At 62.4% G+C, this 16,763-nt stretch overlaps 1 protein-coding gene across 1 annotated transcript; it reads left to right on the forward strand.

The window, feature by feature from the left end:
• Nucleotides 1-7,950: 7,950 nt before the first annotated feature.
• On the forward strand, nucleotides 7,951-16,286 carry LOC105853431 (basic proline-rich protein-like). The gene is made up of 5 exons (XM_012722893.1): nucleotides 7,951-8,020; nucleotides 8,404-8,461; nucleotides 8,710-8,772; nucleotides 15,000-15,220; nucleotides 15,544-16,286. Exons 1-5 carry the CDS (start codon nucleotides 7,951-7,953, stop codon nucleotides 16,284-16,286), a joined length of 1,155 nt encoding a protein of 384 aa, XP_012578347.1.
• Nucleotides 16,287-16,763: the final 477 nt, after the last annotated feature.

The raw sequence follows: 16,763 nt of genomic DNA on the forward strand, positions 1-16,763 counted from the left end.
GGGGAGGGCCGCCCCGCTGCAGGCACGGGGTGGGGTGTGGGGGTGCTTCCTCCTGCCTGCAGAGAGACCCCTGGCCCAGGGCCCGGCCCCCCCACTGGCTTCCTGGGGGAGGGCTGAGAGAGCCCCATGGAGGCCTAACGAGCAGCTCGCAGGGCCCAGGCCGCCCCCCAGCCCACGAGATGCCACCTCCTGCCCAGAGACAGGCGGAAATGAGATTGCCCCCCACACCCCCACCAGCCCACAGGCTCCCTTCCCGCGGTGGGGCGCTAGGGGAGAGGGGGCTCTTGATGAGAAGGCCCCAGTGTTACCCGGAGCAGCCCCGGCGGGTGTGCGTGCGTGTGCCGGCTCGAGGGCGTGGCCGGGGAGCGCCGTCTCCCTGCTGCTGGCCTGCTGCGCACCCCTGACCCTCTGGGGGCCCCAGGGCTCCGGACGCCCCCTCGGTGCTCCAGCGGGAGAACCCCCTGGCCCGGCAGGCGCAGCCCACCAGGGAGCCGAGCCCGGTCCTGGGTCGTTTCGCTCTGACCAGTTTTTGCAGGTCGAGGGGTGGCTGCAGAGTCCTGAATTTGATTAGCAGAGCTGAGCTCCTGGGCGTCAGCGTTTGCTGGGTGCTTCGGTCCCTGTCAAACAGGGCTAAACTTATCTCTGGGAAAATAGACTGTGTTTGAGGCCTAATCACAGGCATTAAAGCCATTAATTAGCAAGAAGATTCAATTTCCCGGTGTCCTTGTCCGCGTGTGTCCTGATGGAGAGATTGTGCGGCCCGTTTCCACAGATGCGCCCGCAGACACCTGCTGTTCCGCCAGCAGCGACACGTCGCCTGTCCCTGGCCTGCCAGGCCCCAAGTAACCCCATTACGGGGGAAGATGCTCCCCACGAGTGCCCTTCCCGCCAGGGTGGTGGCGCGGGGCGTGGGCAGGCCGGGCCGGGCCGTCTTAATCGAGTTGCTGATTTCAGATGTTCAGTTCAGGCCTGTTAATGATGGATGGGCCAGGCCCGGCGCTGAGATCCGCTCAGTGGGGTGACCACTTTGTCCTCCCGAGGACACGGTTCGCTCACCTCCCGGGGCCTCCCTCTGGCGCGGTGCGAAAGGTGTGTTCACCTGTGAGCCCAGGAAACCCGCGAGCAAACAGCCAGGGCGCTGGCTGCCCAGGGCAGGCTGGAGCCCCCCACCGGGTGAGCCATGGCTTCGGTCGACCCCACTTCCACCACCCAGCTGGCCACAGGCCCACCACTCAGGTGTTCCCAGGCGACAGAGATGCTTGTCAGGAAGGGGTCCCACGGACGCCTCAGGCAGGCGTAGTCAGCCCCACCTTCGAGTGTGGCCCAGACCGAAGAGCCTGGGGGTAGGGGCACGTCTGGGCACGCGGGCACAGAAGGCCAGGTGAGGTTGGGCAGTGCTCTCTGCAGACTGGTTCTCGGGCTGGGTACTCGGCGCTTTGTGTCTGGGCTCTTTCGAACCGGGCGCTCTCCATTTGGCCTGTGCTTCCCAGCCCCTGTGCTCTGACCTGCGGTGGGGCCTCTGGCCCAGCTCCCAAGCGGGGTCGTGCCCCTTGCAGGCCCCATCAGGGCGCACTTGGACGCAGGCTGCCTGGCTGTGCTGGTGCCGCGTGGGACATCTGTTCAGCCACGGTCCGTGGACTGCCGAGAGGCGCTGCGGGGGGCGCTGGTGCCCGCAGGAACAGTGCTGGAAACCGCCTGGCTTCCTGCCCTCCTGCACAGCTCTGCTGCGTCTGTTCTTTTCCTGGCAAGGAAGGTGGACATGCAGGTGGCATCCTGGCAGGGCTGGGCCAGAGCCTCCTCAGCTGCCCCCACTCATACGGATGGTGCCCGAGGACCTGTGGGAGGGGACCCTGGTGCACAGTGGGCCACGAGTCTCACAGATGGGCTGGGCTTGCACCCTCAGCCTCAGGCCAGCCGTGTGCCCGGGGAGAGGCCCCCGTCCTCGAGCTGCTGCCGCTCCTATGAAAGGTGAAGACCGGTCCACGGCAGCTTGGACGCAGGGAGGCTGCGGGCGTTGGGGAAGAGGCCCCAGTGCTGGGCAGTCTCTGGGGGCAGTGCTGACGCAGGAGGTGGTCTCGGCCCAAGGGCCGGCTGGAGACTGCCTGCTGGCTGGAGAGGAGCAGCAGGTTGCCCTGTTCTGGGAGTCCTCCCGGCTCTTCCTCACTGTTTCTCCCGTCTCTGCCCTGTCTGATGGTTAGCAGTTTTGACAGGCCAGGCTATTTTTAGAAACCTGTTCCCACTGCTTTTCCCTGTGGGCAAAGGAAAGCAAGTTAAATTTTAAATGAGCCCTCCCCTTGCATGCACGGGGCCATGCAGGGTCTGAAGCTGGAGGGCCAGGAGGAGCTCAGTGGGCGGCCGGAGATCTGCACTCTGGACCCTGGGCCTTGCTCTTACGATTTCCTTTCTCTCTCTTTGGATTGAGTTTGTTCTTCCTAATTTCTCAAAAGTGGAAGCTGAAATCATCTATTTCAGACTTTTCTGTTTTTTTTTTTGTTGTTGTTAATAGGTGTTTAGTTCTGCAAATTTCCTGGTAAACATTGCTTTTTTTGGCATCTCACATGTTTCAGTGTGTTGAGTTTTCGTTTGCACTGAGTTCAAAATGATTACCAATTTCCCATTTCATTTCTTCTTTGGCTCAAAAGTTATTTGGAAGTATGTTCCGTTTCTAAATGTCTGGGGGATTTCCAGATCTCTTTCTGTTATTGATTGATAACATGTTGCTGTTTGCAGAGGATACACTTTGCAGGGCATAAATCTTCTTAAACTTCTACCTGAAAATATGATCTGTCTTGATGAATACTTCATGTGCACTTGGAAACGACGCCTGTCCTGCTGTTTGGGGGCAGTAGGCTCCCTGCTGGTCATTAGGTCAGGTTGTTTGACAGTGCTTTGATGGCCGGCTCATTTTCTCTTTATGTCTCTCAGTTACTGAGTGAGGGGGTACTGAAGTACCCAACTACCATAGGAGGTGTCTCGTTCTCCTGGCATGTCTCTCCGATTTTACTTTACGAATTTTAAAGCTCTGTTAATTATGTAAACATTTAGGATTCTTATGTCCTTTTAAGGTTGACCCTTTTATAACGAAGTCATGAATTGAGAGTCTCCATGATACAGAATATAGCTGTCCTTATTTAGTTTCTCTTTGATCTTCCATCAACGTTTTGCTGTTTTCCTCAAATAGATCGTGTATTTGTGCACATCTGTATTTAGGTTTATGCCTAATTATTTCATCTTCTGGGGAGCTTTGGTAAATGATATTATATTTTTAATTTCAGCTTCTACTTGTTCATTGCTAATCATAAGAAAGTAAGTTTTCTGTATTTATCTTTTTTCCTGCAACCTTGCTATAATTGCTTATTAGTTTTAGTTTTATTTCTCAGACCTGACGAGTTTTCTGTATAGACAATCATGTCATTTGCAAATAAGCTGTTTATCACTGGTTTGGCTCATAGTTTTGACTCTTATCCCATTATTTTAGTGTCCCTAATATACACCTTTATCTTGAAGTGCCGTCAGACAATTTTGTAATACTCTAAGGGTCTGATACTGCGACAGTGGCAGTTTCAACCCTTCCCTCTGGGCTTTCATGTTATTATTGTCAGAAGCTTTATTTGTGTGTACGTTGTAAGGGCCACCAAATGCTATTTAGTAAAAGAAATTGAGTTTACCCAGTGGTCTCCAGTTCCTGCGCCTTCACCACATCACACGGATCCATGTTTCCATGTGGTGTCATCTTTCTTGTGTCTGGGAGACTTTTTAGAAAACTCTTCTCAAGCACTGCTCTGCTTCTGCTAACTCCTTTCTGCTTTAACATTTTGGGAAAAGCCTTTATTTCACCTTAGATTTTTAGAATTTTTCCCGAGTGTTAACTCTAGGCTAGCAGTCCCCACACCGGGCCGCCGGACACCCCGCGCGGTCGGATGAGCCTCCGGCCCTTTTGCCTCCGGGCCTGTTCGTCACCTGCCACTTTCCTCCGGCTGCTGTTAAGATCTTTGTCTTTATCGCCGGGTGTGAATCATTGGACTGTGTGTGCCTGTGTTTTGTTTCATATTTCTTATGCTAAGGATGTGTTTAGCTGGGAGTTTGCAGTTTTTACAGGTTTGGGGAAAGTTTTGGCCATTATTTCTCATGTCTTAGGTCTTTTCTTCTTTGCTTTGGGAGACTCCAAGTGCAGCTGTTTGGTTACTTGACATTTTTCAAAGACTTACTGACATCCTTTTTACTTGTGTATTTCTCTTTGCCGATCATTTTGGATAGTTCCCACTGCCTGTCTTCAAGTGCACTTGCTTCTTCTTCTGCACTGTAAACTCTGTTGACCCATCCCGCTTATCTAGATGCTGCACATTTCACCAAACAGCCGTTTGATGGGGTCTTTTTTTGTGTCCCCATGTCGTTCCTGCTCAGGCATCTGGAATACCGTTATCACCGTTTTAACGTCCTCATTTGCTGGGTCTGACATTTGTGTCCGTTCTGGGCCTGTGTCGACGGGTTTTTCCCCTTCATCATTGTGAATCCTGTTTTCCTGCTTCTTTGCATGCCTGGTAATAACAGTTCATTGGCTGCCAGAAGTTGTCAATGTTACCTTATTGGGTGCTGGATATAAATATCCTTGAGATTCTGGGACATGAAACTGTTGTATCATTTTCTTTCTTTCTTTTCTTTTTCTTTTAGGCAGGGACAGAAAAGTGTTTAGTTCAGGGCTAATTTTTTCCTGCTGTACAGAGGAGAGCTGTTTAACTACACCGGCATCTTATGACCATCATAGGTGGTGCCCCCTCCCACCCCCTGGGCTGACCGGCCTCCTCTCCCGCTCCCATTCCCCACCCCAGAGGAGCCTTCACTGGCTTGTCCTCTCGGCCGGGAACGTTCTCTCAGTGGGTGCTGGTCGGATCCCGCAGCTGCTGCTGCTCTCCGTCCCCGGGAGCCCGGTGTCCCCCACCCCTGCAAGCTGGGAAACAGGCGCCTCCTTTGCTTTTCTCTCTTCTTTCTAGAAACTGATGCTTTATTTCCAAGAGCGCCTGAGACCTGGGAAGGGCTCACTTAAAGGTGGGAGGTTGGGAGAGAGCCTTGATGGGTGGCGGGCTCGGCCCGGAGCGCCTGGGCATGCGGACACGTTTCCCTCCAGCTGTGGGGGGCTCTTGACTGGCTCCCCCAGGAAGTGGTGACGTCATCCGTGAGATCTATCGCTTTTTATCTAGCCTGGTGCCTTTGGTCACTAGTGGCCAGTTGTTTGGACAGGATGTGGGGACAGGGGCTCTCCAGCCGTGATTCCGTCCACCTGTTCAAACAGGACTTGGGGCAACGCTTATCTCCGCACAGTCTCCTCCTCCTCAGCTGTGTCGGGAAGTGAGCAGGCAGGGGCCCGAGGCCAGACCGGGGAGGGCGTGGGGTGCCGGCTGGGCCCCTCACAAGGCCCCAGCCCGGCTGCCTTCTTTCCTGAAGTCCCGGGAGCAGGGAGGCCCTGCAGGCGCTAGTGCCCCGCCCCCACTAAGAGGGCGTGGGGGCTGCTGTGGCCCGTCTGTGCAGGCAGGGTTGCTCCGAGCCTCACCGCCAGCTGCCTGCCTTGTCCCTGGGAGGGCCCCGCCCTGCCGGCTCCTGGTGAGGGAATGGGTCACAGGCGCCCGAGGGCCCTGCGGGCTCCCGAGGTCCCGGCCAGCCAGCCGATGGCTTGGGGTCCTGCGGTGCTTGGGGTCATGAGCGTCCCGCCCCACTCGCACGCAGCCCGGGACAGCTCCGGGCAGCAGGGGCACTGGTGGTAACTGTAATGGTCGGTCCCTTTGTTTCTTCTTTTCTGAGACACATCTCAGCAGACTTGCAGCGCGGAGGCTCCCCGGGCTCTGCCCTGATGCGGCCGCGGCGCCCTCCGAGGCCCACTGACCGCTGGATCCCTTAACCCGCCGCCCTCATGGCGTTTCATTTGAATTTCAGTTTTAGTCTTTATCTCATTACTGATTCTATTCAGTGCCTCGTATATTTCTTCTGAAAATGATCAAGATGTGTTCATTTGCTTAAGCTGCCAGAACAGAATACCACAGACGGGGCGGCTCAGACTAGAAATGTGTCTTCTCACGGGCCTGGAGGCAAAACCCAAGGTCAAGGCGCCAGCAGGCTGGGTCCTCCCAGCCTCCTCCTGGGCGGTGGACACGTCCTCGCCCAGGGTCGTCGCCCCTCTGCAGGTCTGTTCCGACTGCCGCCTGTATGAGCGCGCCGTCACGCAGACCCGGCCCACCCTTGGGAGCCCAGTTTGACCAGTGGCTGCTTTAAAGATCCTCTCCCAGGACACAGCAGGTCCCACCACACCCCAGCTCGCTCACCTGGCGCAGCGCTGACGCCTGCCCGCCGCCTGGTCCACAGACCTGCCCCTGACTCGCCACGGCTGCTTAGAGCCGGGACAGTATCCGCTCCAAATCCAGAAGGCCGAGTGAAGGCGAGCACAGGGCCAGCTCCAGGGCTCCTGGCAGGAGCTGCTGTGTGGGGGGAGCTGAGGGGACAGGCGGGGCGAGAGGGGTGGCTCACCGCCGGCGTCAGGACCAAGGCTGAAGCCAGAGCCACAGGTTGGCGTGCAGCGTGGGTGGCAGGGATCTCCGCTTTACCTAGAAGGGCTGGGAGAGGATGAAAAAGGAGGTTGGAGAGGCGGAGACATGGCTTGGGGACCCAGGAGTCATTTCAGATTCTCTGCTGTTCTCTGGAAGACGTCTGCATAATGTTACCAGCCAGCAGGCCTATTTTTCATTTTCTTCTCTGCTTTTCTTTTTTTTTTGGTTTATCTTCTGTTATCTTCAGAAGTGCTTGTCCAAAAGAGAGGCTGGAGGGGAAGGCCTCAGGAGGCCCCAGACAAGGCGACCCTGCCAGAAAGCCGCCGTTTCCCGCGGAGGCAGGGCAGGTTCCAGGTGCACAGCATCTGTCTGCTCCAGACGGGCGTGCTCGCCCCCAGCGCTGGCCTCGCGGTCTGCTGGGAGGTCAGCTGGGCACCAGAGGCCAGTAAATGCCTCACGGTGTGCTTTGTGTTGCAGCCTTTACCATCCTGTGGCTTTGGCCTCTCTTCCGGCCCCTCCTCGGGGCTCCATGGCCCTGGGATTCCACCCATTCCAGCCCGCCCGTCACCTGCTGCCCGCCTGTCCACCAACCCTGCGCCCATGGCTCCACCCGCCCGCCCAGCTCGTCAACCCACGGCCCCGCCCATCGCCCCGCCCCTCGTGGTCACGCCCACCTCGTGGCCCCGCCCTCCTCTGGTCCCTTAGTTCTGCTCTCATCTGGGGCCTGTAGGACATGTTTGTGTGCCACCTGGGGAGCTGTCGTGACCCCCAGCTCTCCTCTGGTCAGGACCCAGACTTGCGTTTGCCCCTCGCTGCAGGGCTGCTGCAGTTTATCACAGTTTGGGGGTGCAGCCTCCTGTGGATGGGCCTGCTGCACAGGTTGGGGGTGCAGGCCAGGGGTAGGGCCTCAGGCTGGCACCCGCAGCTTTGGTGCGGGGAGCCCCAGGTTCAGATGCTGGACCTGAGCCCTTGTGAAGCCGGCCCTGCCCGGAGAAGCCCTCCCGACCCCCCAGGGCACGTCTGCGTGTCAACCCAAAACTCAGCGCTCTCCTGGGCACCTCACGCCTGGGTCAGCCCTCCGGCGAGTTGCCTGCGTGCCAGCAGACAGAGTGGCGCCCTGGCCTCTGACAGGGTTTGCCCCCCACCTCCTGGCTCCCCCCACCCCCGGGCCTGCCCCCCTGAAAGCCCCATGCGGTCCCGCTTGAGGGTGGACACGCGGGGGAGCTGGAGCACCCCCACCAGGAACAGCAAGCGGTGTGGGTCGCCTCTCCAGCTTGCCTTAATTTTAATTTAATTCCCTTTAATCTTTAATGAAAAGTTGTAAAAGTAAATTATTTACCCAAGAGAGCCAAACGGCTCCTCAGAGCTGTTCTCGACTGAGGGTAATCACACGTGCGCGGAGGCGTTCTGCACGATGAACTCATCAGCCTGGTCACTGGCCGCCGCCGTGGGCACCCCGCACAGCGCTGACGAGGGCCACGGGAGTGAGTGACCCCCGCGACTCGCAGCCGGGCCGCGCTGGGCTCCCGGAAGAGAGCAGCCTCAGGGGCTGGGACAGGTGGGGCCCGGGTCCCAGGCGGCACTGCCCAGCACTGCCCGGGCACGAGGCGCAGGGAGGGCAGTGGGGCCTCTGTGCCTCGAGACCCTGGCCCCCGACATGGCCACCCCGCCCCTGGGCTGCATCCATGCTCTGGCCTCTTTTCCACACACACTCCATATACAGTAAAGTGGTGAGGAAATTCTAAATGTCTGGGCTCAGGGAAACCACATTTGGCCAAGTTGGTCATGACCCAGAGGCATGGGGGGTCGTGTGTGCACACGAGGGGGATGGGGACCGGCCCGTGGCTCTGAGCTTCCCGACGGCCAGAGAGAAAAGGTCTGCTCATGGCCCTCGTCAGCAGCCTGGAAAACGTGCGCTTCATTGAGTACCTAACTGGCTCCGGGCCTTGGGACACGGCCCTATTCGCGACCCGCTTTTCACTGGACATTAGTTTCTGGCTAGATGTGCCTGTTCCCCTTCTCAGAGCCAAAGGGCCAGTTTGGGGGTAGGGGGTGCAGTCAACAGCCCCCACCTCAGCACTCACCTCCCATTTCAAGGCCAGCTATTTTTTTTCCACTTGAATGTCTTTTGCTTCATCTACAGAGTGACAAAGCGCCTTGATTAATTCCCCAGCCAAGCCCGGCGCAAATCAAATTTGATTCTAAAATCTAGGCGCACCCGAGATTTATGGCGAAGGTAAAGCCTGGTCTGTCTTGTGAAACCGAACCTGGAGACGTGTTTCGGCCGCCTGCCCCCCGCTTCCCAGGCCTTCGCCTTGTGAGTTCCTTCTGCGTTACTCTCAGTCTGTGCTTTGGATCCCAGCCCCCCCCACCCCGGGTGCCTACGTGCCCCCCTCTGTCTCGTCGCTGGGCGGGGCCCCGGGCTTGGCCGGCTGGGCCAGGCTGGCTGGGGTGTGCCCTGCAGGCGGGGAAGGCTCCGCCCTCGGGAGCCCGGCCACAGGAGGCGGCGCAGGCTGGACGGCCAGCCCAGCGGGAAGGCCGCGGCGGCCCCTGAGCTGCGCCTGCTGGTGCGTGCGTGTTTCTTCCGTGCCGCCGCGGCCGGCTGTGTGGGCTCATGCTGAGCCCCCGGCTGCCCTCACTCCTCGCCCTGCACCACAGGGCGGGCGCTGGGACCCTGAAGGTCATCACGGCTGTGGGTGGGGCAGGTAAAGACCAGCACCTGCCCAGGCCGGCCAGCATGCATCACCCGCTGGGGCAACGAGCCCCCAGCAAGCCCCAGGCTGCTGAAATCAGGGGGTGCAGATCCGAGCCCAGGCCATGCCACTCCCTCTCCGGGGCGGCGGGAAGCAAAACAAGACGTAGGGGTGTCGGGGAGGGTGTGGAGAGACGAGGCCTCCGCCCCGAGGCGGGGTGGAAAATGCCGCGGCCAGTGGGGAAGGCAGCGGGGGGCCCTGGGGGCGCACGGAGCTCTGCGACCCGGCAGCTCCACTCTGGGCCTCACGACGCGCCCGAGGGGCCAAAGCCTAAGTCACCACGCTCTTGTCCGTGAGTGTCCACTGCGAGGCTCCTGGCACGCAGCTGCTCGCGGTGAGCGGCGGAGTGGGGCTGGCCGGCCCAGCGGCGGGCAGGGCGCTGACACCACTCTCCCGGGTCAACAAGGGGCCGAAACAGGACGCTGCCGGCAGAGCCAGTCACCGAGGCCACTCTGTAGTGTCCGCGACAGTGCAGAGTGAGGGGGCTGGACAACCCGAAGCCCGCTAGAGGTTGCTCTGGTCGGGGCTCGGGAGGCCAGTGTGGGGGCTGGGGGTGGCGGTGCCCAGGCTGCCTGTGACAGTGGTTCCGTGGGTGTATTAACTGTGGAGTTAGCGGGGCGCCGTGGGGCTTGCAAACTGATCCTCGAGACAGAAAGAAGATGTTGAAACAGAAACAAACAGACGCGGGCGGCCAGGGTCTGGCGGGAGCTGGGCCTCGCCCGGGTACCTGGGGGCCGCGGCCCCGCCCCTCGTGTCCGGCTGTGTAAGGGAGCAGCGAGCGCCTGTCGTGCAGTGTGGCGGTGCAGAGACGCGCCGAGGAGCAGGGCTGGGATGCAGGCGCCCGCGAGTGGCGGCGTGGAGGGGTGCTGGGGTGCGGGAGGGAGGGGCTGGCAGCGCCCGGCTGGTGTGTGCCGGCCCCTCGCGGAGCGTCTGCGTGAGATGCACAGGCCTGGTAGACTGGCAGCCTGGCGAGGCCGGGCCGAGGCCGCCATCGAGGCCAGCCCCTGCAGAGCGGAGCAGGGCCGGGGGAAGCAGCTTCCCTCTGCCCCTCTGCGCCACCTGGGGGGCACGGCACCCCACCCCGGCTCCCTGCACGGGCCCCCCTTGGCCAGAGCGCTCCCAGCAGGGGCGCCGGCGTCCTCCGCGGCTCCGTCCCTTCCCCGTCTGCTCTGCTATTTATAGCCCGTGCTTCTGGCAGACGGGGCCGCGCTGGAGCATAAACGTGGCAGCGGTTTCAGGAGGAATTTCTGGGCCGAGCGAAATGAAGTCCGTGACTTGGGCTGGTATTAAAGGCGAAGGAGAAGCGGGATGGGGCGGCCGGGAGGAGATGACCGTGGCCCAGTTTAACGCTTTGCGGGAGAGGCTGATCCCCCGGGGGACTTCTCACACCACGAGGCCCCTGCGTCCGCCTGGCCGCAGGAGAGCTCCACGAGCGGGCAGCGGGGGCTGGGAGGTTGGTGCTGACTTTCCCTGTGTGGCCGTGGCCCCGCCGCCCGGGGTTACAGCCAGTTGGGGGCCAGGGGCCTGTTGGTGGGTCCGGATGGGAGCCCAGGCCCCGGGCCCCAGGCCCCGGCTCGCTCTGGCGCCTTCACCTGCCACGCGGCCGACACGTGAGGTCAGCACGGGGGTCTGCTGTGCGCCGCGTGAGGGGTGCAGACAGGGGAGCTGCTGAGAGACACGGCAGCGGAACCGACCTGTGCGGAGGAGTGACGGGGCCGGGGGGGAGGAACGGGGGTCTTTTCTGTGCAGCCGGAGCCCAGGCCAGCCGAGCGAGGGGGCCGCGCCACGCCCTGGGCAGGGTCGAGCTGGCTGTGCTGGCAGCTGGGACCCAGGGCTGCGGCAGGGGCGAGCAGGAGCCCGGGGCCAGACTTGGGGCTCACCCCTTGCCTCGGAAGCACAGGGGAGCCGTGGCCCCGGCACGGGGGAGGGAAAGATGCCGCGTCTGCAAGTCGGCGCACTGGCGCGGTGTGAGTGCGGGGTGGGCTGCAAGTGTGGGTGCCTGTGGGCGCCCTGGGCAGCCAGCCTGGGTGGGGACAGAGAGCGCCCCAGGCCTGGGCCTGGCGTGGTGGGGCCACTTTGGTGTGGGAAACATGGGGAGAGGGGGCGTGAGGGCAGAAGTGAAGCGTTTGGCCAAGTTAAGGGTGCCAGCCCATTAAACCCTGGGTGGCGGTGGCAGGGTTGTGTGGAGGCCCCCGGGAGCGCCGAGGGCCCGAGCCCGTCCTGCTGGGCCCCGCAGGGCAGTGAGTCCTGGCTGGGCCGTGCCAGGTGCCCTGCAGACGCAGCCAGAGCCCAGACGCTGTGGCCTGGGCTGTGGCCTGCAGCTCCCGAGTCCGGCGCTTTTACCGGGACGTGACACTCGCGCTCTCGCCTTGCAGGGAGGCGTGCTGCCTCTCCAGCGGGGGACGGTGAGGCTCAGACTCATGACCCAGGCCCTGCGCAGTCCCTCCCCAGGGTGGGGCTCTGCCCGGCCTCACTGACCCCACCTGTGTTGGGCCCTCAATGGCCCGAACGGTGGCTGTCAGCGTGGAAGTTCTGGAGCCAGAGTCTGAACTCTGTGTGCCCTTGGGGAGGCCCCTGGGGTTGTGAGACCCCATCTGGCCAGTGCCTCACCACACTCACGGGCTGGTGTCCCTGCCCCCTCCCTCCCCTCGGGCCGGCCACAACTGATCTAGAGGTCGGGACGCAGAGAAGGTGCTGGCCGCCGCCACCCCAATGGCCCGCCTGGCGCCAGCCCTGAAATGGCTGAGTGGGGTGCACCCCGGCCCGCCTGGGGATGGGAGAAGGGGGGCGTGGGCTCCCTGGGCAGTCACTCCTGACCGTCCTTGGGGCGTAACAGGTGGGAGGGTCCTGCCAGGAAGTGGCAGGTCGAGCCCCCAGCCCTGCCCCCTAACCCTGACGGTTTAGAAACTGCTCCCTGGCATTAACCTTGGAGAATATTTCCAATTAGTTCTTCCCGGCTCCTTCCTAGCGAGGCTGTGACTAGCCGGCGGCCGGCCCTGACTCCCTCTCCTCAGGCGTCAGCTGCTCCGCCAGCCTTGCTGAATGGGCCCTTCTCCAGCGGCAGCCCAGCTGGTCTGGTCCGGAGCCAGAGAAGGGAATTAATTACCGCAGGCATGTGCTGGGGCCTTCGTGCTGACGGGGCTGAAACCCCGCCCGCACACAGCCGCCACCGGCATCATTACTATCATTAGATTCATTTTTACCAGAATCTTAATTAACACCGTGGGTCCCAGGAGGGCGGCCATGGCACCCTCTTAAATCCAGGAAGCGCATCAGACTCCCCGGGCGAACTGGGCCTCTCTCTGCTGTGCTCTGCTGTTTCCCCAGTGCCGCGGGGGGCATGCGTGATGATCGGGCTCAGTGCCCCAAGATCTGGCTGTGAGATGCTGGCACTCTGGGGGGAAGGAAGTGGCTGCTTTGGGCACAGAAAGTCACCAGCATGGCGGCAACTCTCGGGGCAGCCAGCTCTGGGGCCTGTACCAGCTGTCCCAGTTTGCTGCCACCTACGGCCCCAGGGGGCCAGCAGAGCTCGGAGCCAGGGAAGGATTAAAGGGGCAACTCAGCAGATGGGCCGAGGGCCAGTGCTCAGGGCAAAACTCACCCGTTCTCTGCAGGAAAACGAGAGAGCCGAGGCGGGGGAATAGCCTGGCACTGCCTCACGGCCTTGCACGTAATACTCGCTCCCCTGGGGGAACTGGCCGCCAAGGCCACACCTGCTCTTTCCACCTCACCGCCCATTTGACTGAGAGGCTCAGACTGCCCTGCTGGGTGGGGCTCACTGTTCACCAGTGTCCTTGAGGCCCCGATCAGGAGAGGAACCACAGCCGTGACACGCACCCGCAGGGCAGCCCTCACAATCCGCCTCTCAGCCTGCAAACAGAGGCCAGGATGGAAGCCGCTGTCCAGGTGCTCTGGAACCTCGAGTCAGCGCTCGAGCATTCACCTTGGCCCGCTGGGCCATACAGCAGGCGCAGCAGCTGGGTTCCACACTGTTGGGGGTCTCAGCACCATCTGTAGAAGAGGAAACTGAGGCTAGGAGCTTAGGTCACCTGTGTGGGGTCACAAAGGGAGAAGTGGCCAAGCAAGCTCCATGCCAGAGGAACAGAGCAGTCAGCAGATGGAAGGGCCAGCTTTTGTGTGCTTATCTGCTCTGTACCAGACACCCTTTGAAGTGCTTCCTGGCACTACAGAGGAACCAGTGCAGGGTCCCAGCAACCCTGAGTTTCTACTAAGCTGACCAGACTCAGCTCCTGTGCCCCTGCACATTCCAAAGCACAGGGTGCAGCCAAAGCAAAGTGTTGAGGGCAAATCATAGCCTTGACAGCATCTATTAGAAAAGAGAAATGTGTCCTTTCCTCCTGGAGCCTGGCTGCCACCCCATGCCTGCCTTGAGTGGAGGTTCTCTCCTCTGGGCCCCCGGCACCTCACCCCAGAACCCGTCAGCATGGCTGAGCTCTTGACTTACCTCTTTCTTCCCCTGGATAGTGAACTTCTCAGCACTGGAACTCATGCATCACCTTCACACACTCACACGTTCACCCTTCTCACGCACTACCACATACTCGCAGTCTCTCACATTCGCACATCCGCCCACCCTCACTGCAGAGCCAGACCCCGACACGCCTCACACAGGTGTCTCACATGTGCATGGCCATTCATGTGTGCTCACTCATCACTCAGCGTCACCACGAGAATGTTCTGGAATAACACCAGTTACCACCCTCCCGCGTGGAGGTGCCACAGCTGCTTGGGGTGAGGGTCAGCCTGCACCACCTGGTGTCACAGGCAGTGGAGGGGCGTGTCCCCAGCTGCCTCCATGCAGGACGCTGGCCTGATGGCCACGCTTGTGACGAACCCACAAAAGGCAGGATGGTGGGAGTGTTTTTGGGTTCCAGTGCTCTTCCTATGGGGGGAGGGCACACAGGCCTGATGGCCAGGCTTGGGGTGACCAGGTAACCTCCCGGCATCAAGGAAGGTTCCTGACTGTCCGTGTCCAGGTGTCATGATAAGCTAGCACGGGCAGGACAGAGGCAGCAGGAATCTGTTCTCTCTCCATTCTGGAGGCGGGAAGTCCAGGTTCAAGATATGGGCAGTTTGAGCTCCCTGTGGAGGCCCCAGGGGAGAAGGCTGGCACTGCCCCCCGGCTGGGGCAGGGGCTGCACCCTCCAGCCTCTGCCTCCCTCTTCGTGTGTCTTAGCATCTGTCCTCGCTTCTCTTCTGCTCCTTTTTTTGTCATTCTGAAATCCCAGCCAGGGTCTCCACCTGAGGACTCCACCTGTCCTCCAAGCAGGCTGGCTGCCCCCTCTCCCTGCTGGCGTGCTCTGAGGTGTGTGTGTGGCTGAGGCCCCAGCGGGCACCTGCCCGCCCCCACCTTTTAAGCTTTCCACCATTTTACCTTTCTCATCTCCACGGGCCCCTGGGCCCAGAGCTCAGACCCTCCAGTGGGCAGGCCAGGGGCCCCTGGGAGGCCTCTGGGACCCCACGTGACCCCTGGACATTCCGCCCTCTCCAGCAAGGCTCGCCGCCTGCCCCCAGGTTACGGCTCTGGCCCCCACCCCAGCCTGCCCTTTGGAAGAACAGGGCGGACCCACCTCTGTGTCCCCCGCACCTGGCCTGGCATGAAGGGGACAGCCTGGCTGGGGGAAGGCGTGGGTGGCCGAGGTGGGCGGGCGCCGGCACTGCCCGACAGCGTGTCCCGTGTCGCTTGCAGACGTGCTGGTGGACGGACAGCCCTGCGACTGCGAGCCCGCGGCCTGCCGGGTGGGCGACCCCGTGCGCCTGGAGGTGCGGCTGACCAACCAGAGCCCGCGCAGCGTGGGGCCCTTCGCCCTGACGGTGGTCCCCTTCCAGGACCACCAGAACGGCGTGCACAACTACGACCTGCCGCACGCCGTGTCCTTCGTGGGCTCCAGCACCTTCCACCTGGACGCGGTGCGTGGCGGGCTGAACCTTGCGGCGCCCCTCCCCCGGCTGACCTCGGCGTGGGGCCGGCGGGCAGGCCCCGGGAGGAGTCGTGCACCCCGCGTTTCTGTGCTGCCTCAGCCCCCACCCGCATCACGGCCCCTCCAGAGGGTCTCACCCTGCCACCTCCCGGCCAGACACGGCGCAGCCCCTCCCCGATCCCAGCCCCCCCCACTACCCGGACACCCCAGGCGAGGGGAGGAGCGCCGTTCTCCCAGAGATCCAGCCGAGGCCCTGGGGCAGCCCTGGGGGGCCTCCCAGGGGCCGCGGCTGCTGACACCTCTCCCCCACAGGTGCAGCCGGCCGGCCAGTGCGCCTGCCTCGGGGCCCTCCTCTTCCTCTGCACGGGCGACTTCTTCCTGCACATCCGCCTCCACGAGGACTGCTCGAGCAAGGCGCTGCCGCCGTCCTGGTTCTGCCTGCCCAGCGTGCACCTGCAGGCCCTGGAGGCCCCGGCCTAGCGCCGCCCGCCCGGCCCTGCGCCTGCCGGCACAGGTGTGCCCCCACACCCCCGGCCAGGCTCCCCCTTTCTCCGGCAGCCTCCAGGCCTCGAGGGCCCCAGACTTGGCGGCCGTGCCCACCTCCCACCGCCCCCAGCACGCCTCTGCTGGAGCTGGCGCTTGGGCAGAAGCTGACCGGTGCCCAGAGGGTGGTGCCACCCTGCCCTGTCCTGCAGCCTGGGGGTCACAGCCCAGGACATCCACAGGAGGAGAGGGCGGTGTGGGGGAGGGGCGGCCAGTCGTCTGGGGGAGCCTCCTTGCCCCTGGACTCTTGGAATCCCGGGGGCAGTGGGCACAGGGACGGCCCTGTGGTCAGCTCCAGGAAGAGCCGCGGGCCCTGCACAGGCCTGTGCTACCCGCCCGCCCGCCCGCCAGGGCTGCTCCCGGCTCCCACACAGCGAGCCCCGTGCGCCTGCGACCCGTTCTCAATAAAGGGCCCGCTCCTGCCTCTGCCGGTCCAGCGCGTCCGTGTCGTCCCCTGCTGGCCTGGCCGCGCCGCGCCCGCGCGCCTCTGCGCCCCATTTCCTCAGCTCTGACCCGGGCGGTAGAGCTGCAGAGCGGCGCCAGCTCGCCTGGAGCCCCGGGCGTGTGTGGCGTCCGGCACACGTGTGTGGAGCGGTGGACGAGTGGCCCTGAGGCCGTCTTGGTCCGGCCACCCGCCGGCGCGGCCTCGCCACGCGGCCTCCTCAGCCCCGCCGATGCCGCCGCCGCTTCTGCTTCCCAACACACCGCCCGCGGGGCTGAGGACATGGTGTGTCTGTGGGGACCCCCGAGCGCTCGGCGCTGTCCAGGTGGGGCTATGGCTGGCGCAAGCCCCACTTCTGCCAGGGGAGCAGCAGGACCGGAGGCACCTTGGGGTGTTCATCAAAGGACACCGCACCCCACACCGCGTCAGTGACGAGGCCTCGGGCGACGGGCGGGCTGGTGTCCGGGTGCTGGGAGCCCTGAAGAGAGCCGGCGGGGGCGTCTTGGCCTCTGTGAAGCCCGCAGGCCCCGGGGCCCCGCACCCCACC

Source organism: Condylura cristata, unplaced genomic scaffold, assembly GCF_000260355.1.
Source record: "Condylura cristata isolate star-nosed mole 26May11 unplaced genomic scaffold, ConCri1.0 scaffold00009, whole genome shotgun sequence".
NCBI classification, from domain to species: domain Eukaryota; kingdom Metazoa; phylum Chordata; class Mammalia; order Eulipotyphla; family Talpidae; genus Condylura; species Condylura cristata.